Source organism: Durio zibethinus, chromosome 2 (genome assembly GCF_047325235.1).
Source record: "Durio zibethinus cultivar Kanyao isolate XHJ-2024 chromosome 2, ASM4732523v1, whole genome shotgun sequence".
Classification (NCBI taxonomy): Eukaryota; Viridiplantae; Streptophyta; class Magnoliopsida; order Malvales; family Malvaceae; genus Durio; species Durio zibethinus.
In genome coordinates this window covers 31,707,776-31,730,384 of record NC_143163.1, presented here as the reverse complement: position 1 = coordinate 31,730,384, position 22,609 = coordinate 31,707,776, and the positions used below count along the sequence as shown (strand labels likewise).

General features: G+C 32.5%; 1 protein-coding gene across 1 annotated transcript; it reads right to left on the bottom strand.

Moving 5' to 3' along the window:
* Positions 1-149: 149 nt before the first annotated feature.
* Positions 150-2,479, bottom strand: LOC111317849 (RING/U-box superfamily protein). Its single transcript, XM_022920319.2, has one exon. It carries the CDS (start codon positions 1,494-1,496, stop codon positions 354-356), a length of 1,143 nt encoding a protein of 380 aa, XP_022776054.1. The 5' UTR covers positions 1,497-2,479; the 3' UTR covers positions 150-353.
* Positions 2,480-22,609: the final 20,130 nt, after the last annotated feature.

The following is a 22,609-nucleotide window of genomic DNA, read 5'->3' as shown; positions in this document are numbered from 1 at the left end:
TTTATAATCTTTTTTGGTCTATATCGTTGACAGAGAGTGATCGAGAGCTAGAGTAAAAAGTAGAAATCACTTTATCAACATTTCAATATGTGCAGTTCACAGGATGAAAACAAAGGCTTCAAGATTAGGCACTTTATGGAATTTTACTGAAAATACCAAGGACATTGCCATTTGCCATAAACTAGGAACTTGTTTGTACAACCATACAAGTAAGAACATTAAAGAAGCATATTTGCACATAAGTTGCATTGCGCTAGCAAAGAATCAATTTCTTTGAAAGGAAAGGCTTTTAATAAGTAGATTCATTGAATGATATAACACTATAATGAAGTACAAAGGAACAGTAAATACCTTCAAGTAACCTGAGTTCTAGTATCAGTCCTTGGCAAACCAATAGTAACGGAGGAAGAGCCTCCAATATCTGAAGAACTTGGGAATTTACCTTTCTTAGACCATTGCCAGATTTTGGAAACAGAAAAGCTTTCACCTTTACTTCTCATGTTAATTTTCTTTCCCTCTACATCCGTATCATTTGATGAATTCCCATTCTGTCCAACTCTTCCTTTCACAAGCTTCATACTAGCACTATCGTTGCCTCCTCTGCTGGGGCATAGAGCTACTTGCAAGTCTGAATCAGCAACCACATATTGGTATGACCCCATCGAGTAACATCTCCTCGCATCCAAATTACTGCTACTGGTCTCTCCTTCTCCTCCTACTTCTGCTTCTCCTATTCCATCATTTGAACTTCTATATTTGCCTAATCTGACAGAAAACACCCTCTTTCCAATGTCATTCTCTGCTGGTTTTGGACCACGCGACACCCCACTTCCTCCATTGCCTGATAACATATTTTCTTCCCTTGGATATTCAAAGTCAAAAACTGGATTTTCAATTGGAAGCCCAGGTGAGAAAATGGTTCCTCTACAAAGAGGGCAGGTAGAATTAGACATCAACCATGTGTCTATGCAGTCTATGTGAAAAGCATGACTACACATAGGAAGTAATCTCAATTTGTCTTGTTCCAAGAATTCACAAAGACAAACTGCACAATCAAATGGCTCTTTCAACCCCATTATTTCCGTATAAAGAAACACAGGTAGAGCATCTATAAAAGCTTGATCTAGACCTGAATCATGAAGATGGAAAAGTTGTTGTAACTGTCTTTGGAAAGCATCAGACCCTGACATTTCTGGGTATCTGTTGGATTCAGATACTGATGAGGGAGACCTATGCTTCATGAGAAATCTGACAAGCAAGTGAAGAAGGCCAGATATGAAAAATATAACAGCCAGAATAACTATGATGAACAAAACAGCTGGGCTTATTTTACTAGCTGATGATGATGATGATGATGGAGGGTTTGGTTGCTTTTGGTAACCACTATCGTATGGCAATGAAGGGGAGGAGGAAGAAGAATAAGAAGAAAGTAGAGAGTAAGGATGGTAACTCAAACTACCATCTTTTAGCTTCATTTGAGATTGTATCCAAAGCATTTTAGGAAATGGGCATGCCAGAAACACCTGTTCCTTCAACCTTCTTGGATCAAACAAACTTTAGTCACCTATATGGAATCTCAGGAGAGGAAACCATGTTCTCTCGGTTCCTTTTAAATTAAACCCAGCTCATAAACTAAAATGAACAAGCAATGGGCACGTTATTTCTTGCACCCACAACAAACCCAGCTCATTTCAGCCAAAAATGCGTGGAAAAAATCTAACGTTGATTAAGATATACAAGCAATGAGAATTACTTAGGTAGAAGACTTGGTAATAAAAAAAAAGTACTAGTGATTGGTGTAACAAGAACGCAAGGCAAACACTCTTCAAACACTTTTAACTGAGTCAAGGTTTTAGTTTACCTACCTCAGAAACTGGACTGGAAAAATCAGCCATTATTGGAACCCCATATATAATAAGTTGATCCAATGTGTGTACCAGTGAACCCCATTTAGAACTTGGAGAGTTTCCAATTAATTCTTTTATATCTAGGAATTGGGAAAGCTTTGCTTTTTTGATGGAAGGAGGTATGAAGGGAGGTGGTGGCAGGTAGCTTCCAAAAAGCAGAAGGCTAGGAGACCAAAAAGAATTTCAAGGGTAGTTTTGTCATTTAGATTGACATGGGGTTTTGCAGCATTTCATAGGAGTGGGTTTATTTATGTTTGTCAGGGCATCCCTTAATAAAGAAAAATCTAGACTGGGCAACGGGCTTGGACACATAACCATAAACATGACCATAACCATAGGCATAGCTTGGATTACCATGCTGTGATATCGTATTGTGAATTGTGATTCTGTGGCTCAATTTTTGGTACTTTGTGTTGCAAGGCAGGAAATGACCCTACAAACTTTTCGTTGAGTCTTGCTACGCAGTCAGTTTTGTAGTTTGCAGTTCGCAGTTTCCACACAGAAAATGAGATTGGGCCAGATGGTACGTTAGTTGCATTACATCGGTAGCCCATTGAACAAAAAATTTGGAGTACAAAATCAAACCATCACCAAAATGACAGTGTGAGTCTGGCTGGAATTGAAATACCAGATGTCATTTTTTAGTCCATATACCACTTCTTGTACTATCATCCATTCTAATGGTACTCATTCGTGACTATAGCCTTAGCATTTGAAAGAAGAAAAATCACAACCCATCTAATCGTCAGGCATTTCTCTAACTAGTAAAATTTTTTGCATTTTGGTACGTTGATGATAGAACAAGAAAATTTTTAAGATTATTCTCCTCGGCCTTCAAGTATTAAAAAATATTTAATTTAATATTTCTATTAAAAAAAAATGTAATTAAGTATACAAAATTTGGGATAAATTTCATACGGGATCAATACATTATTATTCAATTTTCAAACAAAACATTGAATTTTAGTTTGTTTGACTAAAATCATTAATATTTATTAAATATATTAAATATAGTCGCCTAACAAATTTTATCCAAATTATTGATATAAAATTAATGTGATTGCCATGACATGTAAGCTGCCAAATAAACTACCTACAAAGTCTAAAGTCTTCAAAACCAAAAAAAAAAAAAAAATTGTTTTTTGAAGCCTAAATTCTATTTTCTATTTGGTTATTTTTCCTAAATTCATTTTTTTTAGTTTATTTGAATAGACGATGATATTAAAAATAACAATAAAGATAAGATTAATTATTGTAGTGGTGATATTAAAATCAATGATAAAATATACATTTAAATACAAAAGTAAAAATAATGATAAGTAAATTATAGTGAAAATAAAAAAATTACTATTAAAAAAATTATATTAAATTTTATATGTAATAAAAAATTTTAATTATTTAGTATTTATAAAATTAATAAATAATTAAAAAATTATTTTTATGTCAAATAATAATTTTGTTAATAAATAATTAAAAATTAATAAAAATGATAGTAACATATCAATTAATATTTTTATTAATTATGTAATTATTTATTTTTAGTTAAAATAATATTAATATAACATAAATTTTATTGAAAAAAAAACTCAAAAAAGAACAAAAAGAAATTCTATTTAGACCAAAATAAATACTATATACACCTAAATATTAAATATACCTTAAATTCAAAAATTTTAAAAAATAAATTTTTACTTATTACATAACATATCCTAAACCCACAATTCTCATAAACATCCTCCCTTACACTCAACACACTTTAAACCCATTTCAAACCCTAAAATCAATTTTCCTTATCAATTTTTAACACAAAAATCTCCTAAAATCATTAAGATTTAGAGTTAATCAAGTAATTGAGCTTTAACTTAGAGGTAATTTTTTTTTTGTTTTATTTTACTTGTTTCTTTTTGTAAATTTGGGTAACATTACTACTGAAATTAGTAACTTTTAGATTTGCAGTTTTGGAAGATTTTAAAGCTTCCAAATTTATATATCCAAAAATTTTCAAAAGGTTTCGAAAATGCATTTTTAGAATTTTTGAAAGTTTTCGGATTTGTAAATTTTAAAATTTTAAAGGTTTCTAAATATGCAAATTTGAATGTTTTTAAAGCTTCCATATTTGCATTTATGAAAGCTTAAAATAATGAAATAAGTTTATAATTCAATACCAATGTGAATATATATTTATGTGTTATTCATTATCAATATGAAACACATTAAATATTCAAGTTAATTTGCATAATTGCTTTGAGAGATAAGGTATTGACCATTTGTTTTATGTAACAATAGATATGGCATGAACGAGAAGAGGTGACTTGGTAAAGATGGGGATGTGCTGCAGCTAACACTTAGATGCATCTAACTACTTCTGAGAGAACATGGTGAATCCAAGAATATGTAGATGAGTTGGTTTTTAACCCCCATAATTGGTTTTTGAAGACATACCTTCCACCTAATAGCATGATGATAAGGGTGGATATGATGCGGAGAAATATTTTCTTGAAGGACTAATGGATATTTCTATCCTTAAGAGCTTTAAGACTTATGTTGCAACAAATATATGGAATAACCAAGTAATAAATTCAATCACAATAATGCTTATGATTTATTTTTATTACTTAATGTATGTAAAGTCAATAACTAGTTTCTATTTGTTAATTTTGTCGTTATCTAAGCTAGTTACGCTGAAATCAATCTACTATGGGATAAAGTTACAGCATCGGCTTCTACATGTTTCTTCGCAGTTTACTCATGTGAACGTTGTGTTGTCGTAATTATAATCATTGATTGATTACAGCTATCGTTTGTCCAATGATATGATAGTGTATGCATTTGTTGAAAGGTGGTAGTATGAGACAAATACCTGTCACCTACCATTTGACGAGATGACTATAACATTGGATAATGTGTATAAGATTCTGCATATATCTTTTAAAGGGCCAAGGTATCATTTTAGTATGTGATGGTTGATAAAGTGAATACGATGTTAGTGTGGTTGCCTAGAGTGTCAAAAGCTAAAGTAACCAATGAGACCAAAGTTTGTCATGGTCTATTTGTTAAGCTATAATGGTTGCAAGATACATTTAAAGAAGTTACAAATACAATTTTTGATCGAGATGTACAATGTGCTAGCATGTCTTTTTTACTTCATCTCCTAAGATGTATGTTATTTGCTGACAAGAGTGAAGATAAAGTATTAATAGTATACTTAACCTTTTTGAACGACTTCAGCACTATTGATAAATATGCTTGGGGTGGCTTACCTGACATACTTATATAGGTAACTTGGTATAGCGAGTAAAGATAATGTTTATCTAATTGCTAGTTATATTATGTTTCTTTATGTATGTATATTAAAATAGTTAAATGATTATGTCAATAAATTATGTCTGGTTATTTGATAGAAACAAACATATGAATGACGATGCTTTGTGTATTTAAAGTAGGCATGGATTTATAAGCACTTTCCTACATTAGGTCTAGTAGCTAATCTGACATATTCTGATGTTGAACCTTGTACTTAGCAATGAAAGCCCTGCATGTATGATGATTGATTACAGTGATTATGGGAGCATTTGGATTACTTGCTTCCATATCAGGTGTATTAGGACTTTTATGTCAAACAACAATACTAACACCCATTACCTAAGATTGTTTATTTTTTTGGGTGTATGAAGTATAGAGCTATCGTAAAGCCATCATTCGAAGAGGGTTCTACGATAATTTGATTTTGTACAAACTATTCTACCAACTCTTTTGGCCTTATCTCCATCCAGTCAAGGTTCATCCTCCAATATGTATAATGTTGCATACAACTTTTTAAACCAATATTGAGAGAGGTAAGATATGAATATTTTGCTTGCTTAGCATCAATAGCTATGATGTTGGGCATTGCACAAGTGTTCACTAGATTATAATACTTGGTCTGCATCAAATTCACATTGGTGTATTAAGAATGCATAACATAGATTTGACTTTCAATCTATATTGGTTAATAGTATGCCTTTCAGTGATATTGTAAGTCATAATTTGATCAGTTATTGTTAATGTAATATTAATTATGTTTTTTTTATTAATTATCTTGTTAATATTTTGTAACTGAGCTTGATGAGATTGTCTATTTTTCAGGATGCTATATTTGGTGGATTAGATCAGGAAGTTGATGTATGGAGATGAGAAGTTGTTAGAGCATATGCCATATTGTCTGAGTTATCAACTGAAGCTAGTAGTAGTCAATCTAGACTAGCTATATTGCCTTAAATATTAACACTTGGACCGTCATTTTAGCAGTTTAAAGCTGCTCAGCGGCTCAACATTCCTTTTTTTCGACCATCGACAGCTTTATATAGAGCTTTGACCTTGTGCCCTACTAGTTCCCCATCTCTATCATCGACGATAGCACCACTTATGCCTGCTTACTCCACATCCCTAGCATCAACGATAACACTACTATCGCCTACTCTTTCTCTACCTCCAAAAGCAACAATTCTCGTGGCTTCATTATCACAACATGTATATTTTTTACTCAAGAGGTCTAGGGAGTAAGACTTTATTAATGGTTTATTTAGGGTGTTTATATATCAATTAAATACACTCATTTTGTAACTATAATTTTAGGTTGTATATGGCTTTATATATATATATATAACTGTAACTGTGCATTCAAAGAATCTATTTTAGGGTTTAATACATTCATTTACAAAACTGCTTAATATAACACATCCATTAAAAAACCCATTAAACATAAAACATCCATTTAAGAACCTGTTAAAAATAACACATCCATTTAAGAATCTACTAAATATAAAACATCTATTAAATATTATAAATATAAAACATCTGTTCAATATTATTTAAAAAAATCCGTTAAATATAACACATTTATTTAAAAATCTATTTAATATAACACATCAATTTAAGAGCTTCCACTTAAAACACATACAATTATTCTAACTCATTCATCAATGAAAAAAATGAAAAAAACAAAAATTAAAAAGCATTATTAGATAGAACATTACCAATTACAAACATATATATAAATGAAAATTTGTACCAAACTCATCAATTTATGTTACTTATTTTTTTAGTGGCCTTATTAGAGTTTTTACTAAACAATAACTTAAAATCCTAAATGTGAGGTACATATGAAACCTCTCATCTTCAAGTATAGTCATGTAGAATCTTATGACAGTTGCATACAATTAAAGGTATTGGTGAGACTAGCTTCATTAATGCTTGAAAAGATTTGTTAAATGTTTTTAAATGTGATGATTAATGATAAAAATGATAACTATAAAATATAATTAACTGTACCTACACAAAATGATAATCATTAATAAATTCAATTGTAATAACTTTGTGCTCTTATGATGTAGGTGGTACGACCTAATTAAGAGATATGTTAGGTATTATCTCAAACTGATATGGACTAGCATGATATTATATCATGAGGTTATCAAATGACCCATATCAAGTAATATTATCCACTAATCATATAAGACATAAGTCTCAAAACAAGATAATGTTTTCAATTATTTCTCAATATGCTTCATAGATTCATACAATGTTACATGTTTGCCTTGGTATCGATTAAGCTTATTAATTAAATCTTGTTGCACCTATGCCTAACCATTTAAATCCATTTCAAAAAATCCAACAATAGAACAAAAATCACAATGTTCACTACCTCAACATCAACGATATCCTGTATGTATAGATATAACTCTACTAGAAAACTATCCAAATATCACATTTTCTAGTTACTATGGAACATTGAACATGAAGTTTATTTATATGTGTTGTCACTTTCATTGAATTGGTAGTGGTTGGTGATGATGTACTATTTTGAGTAAATAACATAATCTCTAAGTGTGAAAGGTCACGTTGTTTAGATGTATTTATCTTTATATGAACGTGAAGTTTATTCATATATGTTGTCACTTTCATTGAACTTGCAGTGATTGGTAGTGATGTACTATTTTAAGTAGATACCTAATCTCTCAATGTGAAAGGTCATGTTGTTTAGATGTATTTATCTTTATAGCTCTACAGCCTTTTATCTTGGCCATTTCCAATGGTGGAATTAGGAAAGTTATTAATGTAAACACCAAATTTTGTCAGGATCTACATTTTTTAATAATAATAATAATAATATTGGTTTAATTATAATTAAAAAAATTAAAAAAAAAAGAAGAAAGAAAGAAAAACAAAAAAGTCCAAATAGAAAAAGAAACAAAATAGAAAGGGCTGGTGCCAGCGGGTGCCATGCATGGCACCGCTGGCCACCCACGCCCTACCAAGCTACCCTAGCCATCATACCACTCCCCCTCGTCCAGTCCCTTCATGAAGACCCTATGGCTCCATCAGCACACACTACCACCATTCTCAACCTTTTAAAACACTCGATCTCCCTTCTCTAAAAGGCTCGGATATCTCTTCACCAAAACACCAAAAAACACGCACCCTTACCAAAAACCTCTAAGACGAAAAAAACCCAAACAACCCCCTAAATACCCAAACAGAAAAATAAACATATCTATGAAAATCAACAAAAAAAACCGCATAAAATAGAAACCACAGTCCTCGTCGAATCGGTGAGAAACCCAGCGTCAAGGAGATACCTGCAACAAAAAAAAAAGGTCATTAGTTTGAATTTTTTTTTAAAAGAAGAACAAAAAACTTTGAACCCTAATCTACATCGATCGGGGTCATTTTCGGCAAAGAGGAGATCAAATCTAGAAAGATCGCGTCGAAAGGAACTTCCAGGAGGATTTTAGAATTTTTGGCCACCGACGACCACCACCGACGGTGGACCAGGCGACAGTCGATACGCGTTTCAATGACTGGACAGCGAGAGCGCTGTACCTTTTCCCAGAGCTTTCTCTCCTTTTTTTTTTTCTCAAAAACAAAAAAATGAACTGAAAAAAAAGTGCTAACTTTTATAAAGAAAACATAAAAGCAAAACGATGTCGTTTTGAGCATAGGGCCAAAACGACGCCGTTTCAAACATAAGAGGATCCACTCGTAGACCGAACCTGACTCGAGATCCGTGTAAATCGACCCGCCAACCCATCTCAGCCACCCTTCAGTCGGTTCGGATGAACCGTTAGTGAACCAGTCGAATTGGTACGAACCGTTGGATTGCTCGAACCGCTGATTGAACCGTAAAATCGATCAGATTGATCCATACCAGCGTTGACCGATCTGGTTCAGGTAAAAATTTTTTTTTTTAAAATTTTCTAATTATATATATATTATTTTTGTTATTTTAAGTTTTTATATTTATGTATGATAAAATGTTTAAATTTATTAAGATAAATATCTAATTATTTTTAATAATAATAAATAATAATAAAAATAGGATAATAATTAAAAAATATATATTAAAAATGCTTTAAAAGGAATAATAATAATACTTTTTATTATTTCCCTGCCTAGATGTTGGAGAGAATAAAACATATTTCAAAAATAATAATTTCGCATAGATATTGAGAAATTATTATTAATAAATTTTCATAAAGAGATATATGAGTTTTTTTAAATTAATTTTCAAAAATCATTAAAATCGAACTTGCTTCGAAAATCTGCCTAGATGTGGGGGATTTTTAGAGATGTTTGTATTTTCTTCAAAACGAAACCTCAAACATTAATTCTTAATTTTCAAAATCCTAAGTTTTTAAAACTCCTAAAATTCATAATCTCCTAAAATCCAAAATCCTAAAATCCAAAATCCTAAAATCCGAAACTTCTAAAATCCAAAATCTCTAAAATTCGAAACCCTTAAAATCCAAAACCTCTCAAAATTCGAAATCCCAAACCTTTAAACTCTTAAATCCAAACCCCTAAAATTCAAACCCTTAAATCAAATCCCCAAATCTCAAATTTTAAAATCGAAACCCTAAAATCTTCAAACTCTAAAATCAAAACCCTAAACCTTTCATGCCTTAAAACCAAACCCTAAAACCCTCAAAACTTAAATCCAAACCCTTAAAATTCAAATCTTCAAAATCTTGAAATCTTAATCTTTAAAACCTCTACTCAAGCCCTTACTCAAAACATCTTGAAAATCTTAAGGACACGTGTGAAAATCTCATTTGAAGTAATTTGTTCTCGAATGCCGCCTAGATGATGGAGTATTTAGAAAATTTTACTTCGTTAAGTCTTTTCGCACGATTTTCTAATTCGCATTAATAATAAGATTAATAAATAAAAAGTATAACAGTAAATTGAGATCTTAAATATAAACAGTCACACCTAAGCTCTGCCTAGATGTTAGAGAGTCATGATGGTCTCATTATACTTAAAAATTCAACTTTAAAATTACATCTTATCCTACATAACATTCATTGGCATACATACGTTAGCATGTTATTATCAGTAATTATTTACACTATTCTGTCTTTAATTTTTATTTACTACTTGGTGATAAAATATTTTATAATAAAAAAACTAATACTTTTAAAAAAAATTATGATATTACAAAACAAAATAAAAATAACATTTCGAAAGAAATAATTATTGGTACTTTTTCTAGATGTTGGAGAGTCACCAACAATTTTCTATAAAGAGTGTTATTTCATTTCAAGGATTGTTGTGTTAAATCTTAAGCAAAAAGAGTTATTTTAAATTCTTCTTAGATGTTGAAAAATTTTAAGATTTCTTTAACTTAAAGATTTTCTCAATATTTCTAAATAAGAATTTTAGCAAAAATATTTTTTAAAACGAAAGGAATTAGTATTAAATTTCAAGTCAAAACCATTTTTATCCAACACTGAAAATAGCACATAATTAAATGGTACCAATTTATGGGCGTTGTGGGGGTGCTAATCTTTCTCCACATGTAACCGACTCTCGAACTCAACCTGATTTTTTGTAGACCAAAATTTATCTTTTTGATAAACTTTAAACCCGTTTTTATAGTTTTATTAAAAGATAAACTTTTGGGTGGTCAATCACACTCTAACAAAGATTGGTGGCAACTCTTTTTTATTTTTCTCAATTTTAAAACACATTATGTTTGACGGTCTCAAAATCGTTACGACAGCTTGATGACTCCACTAGGGACTTTAATTTGACAGTCAAGCCAAAACTTTTAATTATGTGCTATTAAGAATTGTTGGATTTAATTGGTTTTATTTGATATTTCATTTAATCTCATTTATTTTGATTTTTTAAAAAAATATGCGTTAATGAATAAGATAAAGTGTATGTTAGTTGTTATTTTATTTTAATTTTATGTTTATGGTATTTTGATTAATACATTATTTTGCACACACTTTGCATATTCATGCATGAGCTCTAGACCTGAGCTCTATCCCTTTTAGGAGTAAGCGAAGTAGCTACGCTATCGTGATGTGATAACCTCCGTATTTGCTAGCGAAACACTTCCACTCAGATTAAACCCATTTCATTAGTAGCTTGTAATGGGTGAGGATCGGGGAGCCTTACTAGTCTATAACGGACGATGATGTGAGGAATAGTCTAGGAACCTTTAGACACATAAATCTTAACCTGACATATAGTGAGCCATAAGGTCCAACTTTAGGATAGAGCCATGCTATCCCTTTTACGAAAAAATTACCTAAATTAGCACACTATGTATATTCTGTTATGACGCATGTTATACTTGTTCATTCATTTACTCATTTTTATTTATTTGTTTTATTTACATTATTGATTTGTTTAATTATTTTGTTATCTTCAATTTTATTGCATGCATCATATAGGTACCATATTTCTAGAGGGTATTGTTTTGGATCGATCTTCAACAAGAAAAACTTTCAGAAAACCTAAAGGATGTCATCCGTATGTAAGAGTTATTTAGAGGTCAAGAGCCATTCAGAAAGTATTCAGGAAAAAAAAGGAGTTTGCTTAGTAGATGGTCACATATCGGTGCTACCACAATCAGTGCATATGGATCTCAGTCAAAATAATATATCAAAATTGAAAGCTATTTGGAAACAGTAAAAAACAGAGAGAAATGAATCCTTTTTCAAGAAATACGAGGATGTGGCACTGTTTATGTCAGTAAAGATTGATGAACAGCTGATGAGAGCTGTAATACAATTTTGGGATCCATCTTATCGATGCTTTGTATTCAACAAAGAAAACCTGGCCCTTATGATCGAAGAATATTCTTTTTTACTTCAAATAGAGTCTACCAATCAAGATAAGATATATTGGAAAGAGCATAAGACTACCGGATATAGAAAGAAGTTAGCCAAGATCATGCAAGTAGAGGTTGAAGAGATAGACAAGCACAATAAGGAAAAGAACGGGGTTAAGACCATTCTATCAGCTTTTTTGCTCAAGTACATAAAGAAGTATATTAAAACTGATCAGAGATTGGATGTGTTTACTTTGGCTGTGTATGGATTGATGATATTTCCTAAGGTGTTAGGACATATAGAAGCATCAGTGATTGATTTTTTTGAGCAATTAGATAAAAGAATAAATTATTCATCAACTATTTTGACAGAGACTATTAGATCACTTAATTTTTGTTGAAGAAAGGGTGAAAGACGATTTATAGGGTGTGCTCAATTACTTTTTATCTCGCTCAGAAGCCATTTTTGAGGAAAAAAAAGATATCATTTCGGCCATTCTCCATTCATTTTAGTCCTATCAAGGAGTTTATGGCTAAAGAATGGAGAAAAAATTGGACAAAAGGTCAGTGATTGGCATTATTTTTGAAGCTCACTAGCGATGATGTAACATGAAGGGTACTATGGATGCTTCTGATGGCCATCTTGTATAGTTGTAGAGATGAGTCATGGGTACCTTTGTTAGAAATATAGGGGATAGTGAGTTATATGCCCCTTATGGTTTAAAGATAATATGACTCACGGTAGTTTATCCCCATGAATCATGGACTCAGTTCACTTAAGTTCGATTATGGGACACCCAATTACGTGAAAAGGGTTCGTGAAATCATCAAAGCATGAAAGCAAGTCAACTGAATGAGTCCAGCTAGATTTATAGATAATGTTACAGAAGATTACCTTGCCTGAAGGATGAAAAAGGTTAACGAAATTAGGCCTCTACCAGTCGATGTTTCAAAAAAGTTAGTAGCTTTTATTTCAGTACCGGTATTATCAACTTTTGAGATCACCCAACGAGAGTTTGAGATTGAAAAGAAAAGGTTAGAGAAAGAGAAGATGGTTATGATGGATCAAGTTAACCAATTGAGATATGATTTAATAATGAAAGATAATACAGTACAAAAATTGACCAAAAAATGAAAAGTATTGAAAAAAGATCTATCAAATCTGTATCAAGAAAATAAGAAACTGAGGTTGGACAGTAAACCTTTGAAGGGATCCAAGAAAGATGTGAAAAAATTACGAGATATGGTAGAGTATTAGAAGAATAGAGCTCGAGAGAACAAAGAAATGATCTCTGCACTTACCAAAAAATAACATGATTAGAAAGAAAAACTTTCAGGAGCTTCTGAAAAGGTAGCAAGGCACCAAAGAGAAAGTGAGAAGCTAAAAGCTTAACTAAGAAGGGAACAAAATAGGAACTCTGATTTGTAAAGTGAAAAAAAAGCCTTAGAGCATGAAGTAATGAGCTTGGAGCTTTAATTGACAAGCAATCAGAGTTACATAGATAAGATTTTGACTGAGTGACAAGAGAAAGAGGATTATTGAGCTCGTACTTATAATATAAAGGTGGATGCTAGAGAGATGTGAAGAGCAAAAAGTTTAAGGAGGCAGCAATACATTGAACATCTGACTGTTCAAATCTACAAGGCTATTCGAAAACTAAACAACATGGTTGAAAAGATGAAAGCACTGAAACGGGAGATTGTACCAACCCAAGGCCACAGTCAAAGATTATTGCACTTTTTGTATGAAGCTAGGGAGCAATATGCTCAGATTAAATGTTTTTATAGTTTTAATGCAAGAATGATCGGATGATGTATAAAGACTCCCATGGTTAATGAAAGTCTCTTTTTGTTTTGATCGATCCAAGACAATGCCCCAATTTGAATTTCATTCATTTCATGCATGCATTTTAATAAATGTAAATACCAACAACAATATCAATGAAATTATATCATGCGATCTAATTCATAGTTAATAAACTAAGGTTCAAGGATAGCAAAGTCGAGGAATCAAAATCAGTTAATTTCGTATAGATATAATACTCGTTCTCAGACTCAAGCCATAGAAGAAGAGAATACAACCAGATTTGAAAGGGTTGAAAGAGCACATGAGGAGATACGAAAAAGAGTGATGAAAATACAATAAAACATCGAAACACAAATGGCTGAATTAAGACAACTGTTACTTGGTTCAATAAAAGGAAAATGAGTTGCTGGCACGTCAAAGACAGAAGATGAGGTCAACATGAAAGAGCCATTATACCCTCCGGGATTCACTTAACCTTAGGTTTAGGTTTAAATTCCTTGGGGCATACACATACAACCATCAAGTGCATAGCCATACCCCTATGTCAATCATTCTGAAAGTCAACAACTGACCCACTTGAATACTAATTCGAGACCCATCCCAGTCTATCCCATCATGGTATCGAATCTTGATGACCCTGTTGAACAAGAGAAGTCTCACAAAATGTGAAAAACTGTTATAAACTCAAAAATTTGAAACAAGTATGACCAACTTGAGGAAAGGCTAAAAGCGGTTGAAAGTAATGACATTTATGAGGTTGTTGACGCCAATAAGCTGAGCCTAATGCCTGAATTGGTTATCCCATAAAAATTCAAGGCCTCAGATTTTAAGAAATACGATAAAACAAAGTGTCCTTCCATTTATATTACTATGTTCTGTAGAAAGACGATGGGACATACTCATAATGACAAACTATTAATACATGTTTCCAAGATAGTTTGACTGGTTTAGTAGTAAAATGGTACATGCAGTTAGATTGGAGCAAGATTCACTCATGAAAAGACTTGACCAAAATTTTTCTTGTTTAGTATAAGCATATTTTGGATATAGCCCCAGATAGATTGTCATTACAAAATATGAAAAAAAAATCAACAAAAACCTTCAAAGAATATACGCGTCGATGGAGAGATACAACAGCCTAAGTCCAACCACCACTGACTGAAAATGAGATAACTATACTATTTATCAACATGCTGAAAGCCCCGTATTATGACAAATTGGTAGGGAATGCCACAAAAAACTTCTCTGACATGATAATCTAAAGAGAGATGATAGAGAATGCTATCAAAAGTGATAAAATTAAAGGGCCTGAAAGGAAGACAGTAACTTTAAAGAAAAAAAAAGCAAGAGACACATGCTGTCACTCACAGAAATCTGTCACACCATCTTTTTATCCTATATAATCCATACCCCCTTACTACTCTGTCACAAATTAAATTTCTCAACAACCATATCATTACCGAACACCCTAAAAAACATTACCCAGACCAAGCTTTAGTCCTCAACCATCCAATTACACCTCTGTACCTCTAACTCGACCATTTACCCAACCAACCTACTCAAACAGCAATCAAAGAAACTCACAGAATAATAACAAATTAGGAAAGACCTCATTTTGATCTAATTCTCATGTCTTATATCGATTGGTACCCTCAGTTAGTAAGAGGCCACCTTGTCGTTCTTTCTTATATGAAATTATTAAAACCATCTTACCCAAGTTGGTATGAGCCTAACGTTAAGTGCGATTATCATTACGAAGTTACGAGATACTCTACCGAAATTTACATGACACTTAAACACAAGGTGCAAGATTTGATAAATGATGAGCTTTTATCTTTTTGATACCAAATTCAAGCCAAGTGTCAGTGAAAACCCTTTACCATATCATACCAAAGGGTAAATCAATATGGTGGGTAAGGAAAAATATGAGAAGATCAAAAGATGCACGGATGAAGTGAATACCCCTTTTGAACGGATGTATGACTGTTTGTATGAGACGGGCATAATTTAACCATTATTTTTGGATAATGAAAGTCATGAAAACCCTGGCCATTTTTGTAAATATCATGAGAAAATAATTGGACATTCGATCTAAAGTTGTGAGGTCTTTAAGCGAACATTACAGAGCTTGATGGATGAGGCCATCATTGAGTTCTATGATGAATGTGATGAAAATAATGTGAATACAATGGGTGACGAACGTCTTGACAAGTCTTTTATATCAAACCTTCCATTGTCTATTATGATGAAAAATCGAAGCCTCTAACTGAGAAAACCATTTTCTCTTCCAGGATACCAATGACCATTTATGTCTCTAGTCCATTCCCTTATCAGACCAACAAAGCAGTCCCATGAAGATACAATTATGATGTAGTGATGCGAGGACCTGATATGACCTTGAATAATTCAAGTACGGAGAATACTGTCAACATGGCAATAATAAGAGGAATGACCCGAAGTGGTTGAATTTACACTCCTGAAATATCAAAAAGGACCAGGAAAGGGAAAGGCAAGATAGGAGAAGAAGACATAAGGAAAAACCAAGATTCTCAACCGGTGGTAAGCTCGGAAGTGCAAGTTAACAAATCGATGTCAGAAAAAAAAGCTTGTGAGTTTTTAAAGATCATCAAACACAGTGAGTACAGTATGGTTGACCAGCTAAATAAACTGTCAGCTCGTATTTTCTTATTGTCATTACTATTAAATTTTGAGTCACATAGGAATGATTTGCTGAAAGTGCTTAACCAAGCTTATGTCGAGCATAATATTTTTATTGAAAAATAGATCACATGGTTGAGAATATTATAGCCTCGAATTTTATCACCTTTAATGATGATGAAATACCTTCGAAAGGACATAGTAGTGTTAAAGCTTTACATGTTACTGTCAAGTGTAAGTCTCACACTATGGCCAAAGTGCTGATTGATAATGGATCGTCTATTAATGTTATACCTCTGATGACATTGTCAAAGCTTTCAATGGATCCCTCTCACATACGAAATAGCCATATAATTGTAAGAGCATTTGATGAGGCGTGAAGAGAGGTAATTGGTGATATAGAGATCTCATTGTAGATCGATCTTTGTACCTTCAACATCATATTTCAAGTAATGAATATAACTCCTGCATATAGTTGTCTACTTGGAAGATTTTGAATTCACATGATCGGAGTTATACTTTTATCTCTACATCAAAAGGTAAAATTCATCATGAAAGAAAAACAAGTCTAGTGGATGGTGATGAGAATTTATTAGTAACAAAGACCTTAACAACTCCTTACGTTGAGGTAGTAGAAGAAGCAATCGAATGTTCTTTCAGAGCTTTTGAAGTAGCAAACGCTACTTACATAAGAGAAGGGTCAAGGATACCAATCTTTCAATCATCAAAAGCTACGAATATGGTGATCAAGTAGACAGCTGACAAAGGTTGGTGAGCCAGATAAGGCTTAGGGAAAGCTTTATAAGGAATCATAAAAGCACCATGCTCGATTGAAAATAAAAAAAGATGGAGGTTAGGCTATAAGCCTACGCCTACTAATAAAAAGAATGTAATACTGGAGAAGAAAGAAAAGAGAATGGCACGCCTCAAAGAGAAAAATTTGATTGATGGAAAAATAATGTTCCTTTATTTATATGAAAATTTTCGTTCAGTCGAGCATGTTTATTTTGGGTCGACAGAAGTTGAACAAGGGGGACTAATAATGGGATTAGAGGAAGCTTTCTCGTGATTTCAAGTTGAAACAAATGAAAGAGTCATGCAAGATAAAGAGATCTTTTTTTTTAGGAGACTCGAAGAATGATGTATCGTTTTTGTTGTCCTTGAACCTTTCAACTTAAAAATTCCAATTGCTTCTGCCCAAGAGCATGCAGAGGTTAAGTGTATGGGTTTATTTTCATTGTCTTAATAAAATGATGAATGCAATGCATTTCATTTATACTATGTTCTCTATTTTTCATTTTTTTTCTTTCATTACCATTCTATTTGCCCTTGCCAAGATCAATATATATTTCTTTGTGATTATACCGATTTTTAAGTTTTCTAATAATGAATATTATGGATGACCAAGGCAATAACACCGGATTTGATTTTGAAAATTTGACTCACATTAGCGAGCTTGATAACGATATTTACTCAGAAGACTATGATTTACCTTATGATCTGTTGAAATGGATGAAACAAGAGAAAAAAAATTATAAAACCCTATCGAGAATTAACTGACTTATTAAATTTGAGAGATGGTGACAATAAGAAAGAAGTTAGGATCGATATTTCACTATCACCGATTGAGAAGTAAAAGTTGGTGAATCTACTGTAAGAGTACATGGATATATCTGCATGGTCTTACCAGGATATGCTAGGACTTAGCATAGAGGTGGTTGAACATATGTTACCCTTAAAACTAGAATGCTGACCAGTACAGCAGAAGTTGAGACGCATGAAGTCAGAAATGTTACTGAAGATAAAAAAAGAAATAAAAAAGCAAATTGACACTATTTTCTTAGAAATAGCCAAGTACCCTGAATGGGTAGCCAATATAATCTCAGTTTTCAAGAAAGATGAAAAAGTTAGAATGTGTGTGGACTATTGAGATTTATATCGGGCTAGCTCAAAGGATAATTTTTCATTGCCATATATTGATACCCTTGTGGATAACACTACTAAGCACTCCACTTTTTCATTCATGGACTGGTTCTCTGGCTACAAACAAATCAAAATGGCTAGTGAAGATATGGAAAAAACTATAGTTATGATAATGTGGGGCACGTTTTACTATAAAGTTATACCTTTTGGGCTAAAAAATATTGGTGCCACATATCAAAAGGTGATGGTCACTCTTTTTCATGATATGATGGATAAAGAGATAAAGATATATGTTGATGATATGATAGCTAAATCTCAAGAAGGGGAAGATCACATTGTTAATCTCAAAAAGCTTTTTAAAAGATTGCAAAGATGCCAACTCAAGTTGAATCAAGCCAAATGCACCTTTACTTTTAAATCCAAAAAATTGTTAGAGTTTATAGTCAGTGAAAGAGGTATAGAAGGAAACTTTGATAAAATTTGAACCATTTAAGAATTATCAGCACCACGCATGCAAAGGGAGGTAAGAGGCTTTTTAGGATAATTGAATTATATTTCTCGTTTCATATCCTAACTTACCTCGAAATGTGATCCAATATTCAGGTTGCTTTACAAAAATAATCCTGGTGAATAGGATAAAGAATGCCAAAATGCATTTGAAAAGATTAAAGAGTATTTGATAAGCCCACTGGTGTTGGTTCCACCAGTTGTAGAAAGATCGTTGATTTTATATTTAACGGTTTAAAAAAAAATCGATGGGATGTGTATTGGGACAAAGAGATGAAACTGACAAGAAAGAGCATACTATCTACTATTTGAGTAAAAAGTTTATAGAGTACGAGGCCAAGTACCCCTAAATAGAAAAAATATGTTGTGCCCTGGCTTGGACTACACGTAGACTCAGGCAATACATGCTCTACCATACGATGTGGCTAATATCAAAATTGAATCCCTTCAAGTACATTTTTGAAAAACTATCTTTATCAGGCAGGCTAGCGAGATGACAAGTCATGCTTTCAGAATATGATATTGTGTATGTGACATAAAAATCTATAAAAGGGAGTGCAATTACTGATTTTCTTACTAATCGAACTACAGAAGATTATGAACTATGAAGTTTGAGTTTTCAAATAAAGATTTGATGGCAATTTTGTAGGATAAAGATAAAGAACCTGTAAGAGAAGTATGAAAAATGTTTTTTGATGGGGCATCCAATATAATGGGGCATGGCATTGGGGCAGTGCTAATATCCTTAAAAGACAATTACTACCCCTATACCACAAGGTTAGATTTCAACTGCATAAATAATGTTGCTGAATATGAAGCATGGGTCATGGGGTTACAGATGGCCATTGAAAAGAAGATTGGAACACTAAAAGTATATGAAGATTCAGCCTTGGTAATTTATCAACTAAAAGATGAATAAGAAACCAAGGACTCAAAACTAATGTTATACCCAAAGCACATAGTTAGCTTGATGAAACATTTTAAAGAGATTCAATTTCAGCATATTTCTTGAGAAGAAAACCAAATTGTTGATGCCTTGGCTACTTTGGCAGCAATGTTTAAGTTAAATAATAGTATGGGAATCCAGCCCATTAGAGTACAAATAAAAATTTTACTAGCCTACTGTTCAAATGTGAAAGAAGAGGTAGATCGACAATCATGGTATTATAACATTATACAATATATCAAGTATCAAAACTACCCAGAGCAGGCTTCAAAAAATGATAAGAAGATCATTTGAAGATTAGCAGCATGTTTTATGCTTGATAGAGAAATCCTATATAAAAAGAGTCGAGATCAAATTTTGCTAAGGTGCGTCGATGCTGTGGAAGCAAGAAGAATACTTGAAGAAGTACACAAAAAAATTTATGAAACACATGCTAATAGGGATATGATGGCCAAACAAATTATGAGAGCTGGTTATTACTGGTTTACAATAGAAAATGATTGCATTAGTTATGCTAAGAAGTGTCACAAATGTCAAATTTATGCAGATAAAATTCATTCTCTTCCAGTCTCGCTACACGTCTTGGCACCACCATGGCCTTTCCCCATGTGAGGAATGGATGTGATCGGACCCATAACCCCAAAAGCTTCAAATGGGTATCGATTTATCTTTGTGATAATCGATTACTTTACAAAATGGGTAGAAGTAGCTCGTATGCTAGTATTACACGATCAGTGGTGTGTAGATTTATAAAAAGAGAGATAATATGTCGGTATGGGCTTTTGAAAAGGATAATCTCAGATAATGCTAGCAATTTGAACAATAAAATGATGAAAAAATTATGTGCACAGTTCAAGATCAAGCATCATCATTCAACACCATATCGCCCAAAAATGAATGGTACAGTAGAAACTGTGAATAAAAACATTAAGAGAATACTGGAAAAAATGATTGAAACATATAAAGATTGGCATGAAAAATTACCTTTTACTTTGTTTGCCTATAAAACATCAATCCGAACCTCCATAGGGGTCACCTTGTTTTCACTAGTGTATGGGATGAAAGCTGTATTACCAATTGAGGTGGAAATTCCTTCTCTAAGGGTGTTGATGGAGACAAAATTGGATAAGGCAGAATGGGCTCAGGATCGTTTCGAGCAACTGAATTTTATTTAAGAGAAAAGGCTCTCAGCACTCAGTTATGGACAAATGTATCAAAGAAGAATAATGTGAGCACATGACAAAAATATACAACCTTAATGCTTTCGCGAGGGTGAATTGGTTTTGAAAAGGATTTTACCATGTCAGCATGATAATAGAAGAAAATAGACGCCCAATTAGGAAGGTCCATATATGGTAAAAAAGGCTTTTTTTGGTAAAGCTTTGATCATTATAGAAATGGACGAAGATGAATTATCAAATCCTGTAAATTCAGACATTGTCAAGAAATATTTTGCTTAAAAAATACAAAAAATACAAAAAAAATGAGAAAAGAAGTGATTTAGATTGAAAACTCGAAAAGGGCGATTTGAGTCAAAAGGGGTCATTTAAGCTGAAAACCTATAAATGAGGCTTGAATGAAGGTGGAGCTCGGAGAAAGTCTTTCAAAGAACGAAAGAATGGCACTGGATGGACGAATTGTCACCAGAATTAAAAGAGATAACTTTTATAAGGTAAGTTCTCATTAGTCACAGATATGGGGTAAGGATTGGATATATGAAATCACAGGTGACAAGACCGTAAATGTAACGAGTTTGAAAAAAAAAGACATGATCTGAGTAGGCCAAAGTCATTTAAATGTTCATTATCTAGAGAATTGATAATTTGGTTCTTGAAATACTTTTGAGTTAACTGTTCTTTGTGTCTTGAAAGGCTTATCTTTTTCTTTTTAAACCTAAAATACCCTATTATTAACTTTGTTTCACACCCAATTTTGAACTTGAAATTATTGCATTTGTCATTTAAAATTAAGATAATGATTGATAAAATTCATAATAGACTAATACACCGCTCAAAAAAAGAATGCAATATAAAAAGATAAAAATAGTAATATGAAGGCAGAAAGAATGAAATAAAATTGATTGATTACTGAAGACAAAAAAGAGAAAGGGGATAAAGAATAAAAAAAAAATATTTTTAAGCGACTAAAAGCCAAATGGGTCCGTCATGAGACAGAGATTTCTGATCAAAAATTGAAAGATTTAAAAGGATGAGATTATTGGAAGCTGCTTTTAAAGTTTGAAAGAATTGAACCAAAAGTTGAATTAACTTGGATAAAAATGCATGATATTATTCGTTGACGGCATCTTTGTTTTTTCATTCATCATAATCATTACACGTATTACATATCTCTTGATAAGTTGCATATAAGGTTTCTTTATGAGACATTAAGAAGAATCAATATGTTTCTTTTTCGAAACAAAGATGATGGCCTTGAAGATGGTATGTTAGCACATTCCCTAAAATTGAAACTATCGATCTATAGGGTACTTAATCCCCTTCAACTCATAACTCAGTCTTATATAGTCCCCCGGCTTGTAGTTCAGTCCTAGTCATTTTTAATATTTGGCTCATGATTTAATCCCAGTCATTTCTTTATTTTCTGACTTACGATTTAATCTCAGTCTTTTTTATCTCTCTAACTTGCGGTTCAATCCCAGTCGTCATCAATATTTGGCTCGTGGTTTAATCTCAGTTATTTTATTTTTTGACTCACAGTTTAATCCTGATCTCTTTATCCTTCGATTTACGGTTCAATCC

Excerpts from the sequence above, each read along its gene's own strand:
- LOC111317849 (XM_022920319.2), bottom strand. The coding sequence starts at position 1,496 with ATGCTTTGGATACAATCTCAAATGAAGCTAAAAGATGGTAGTTTGAGT.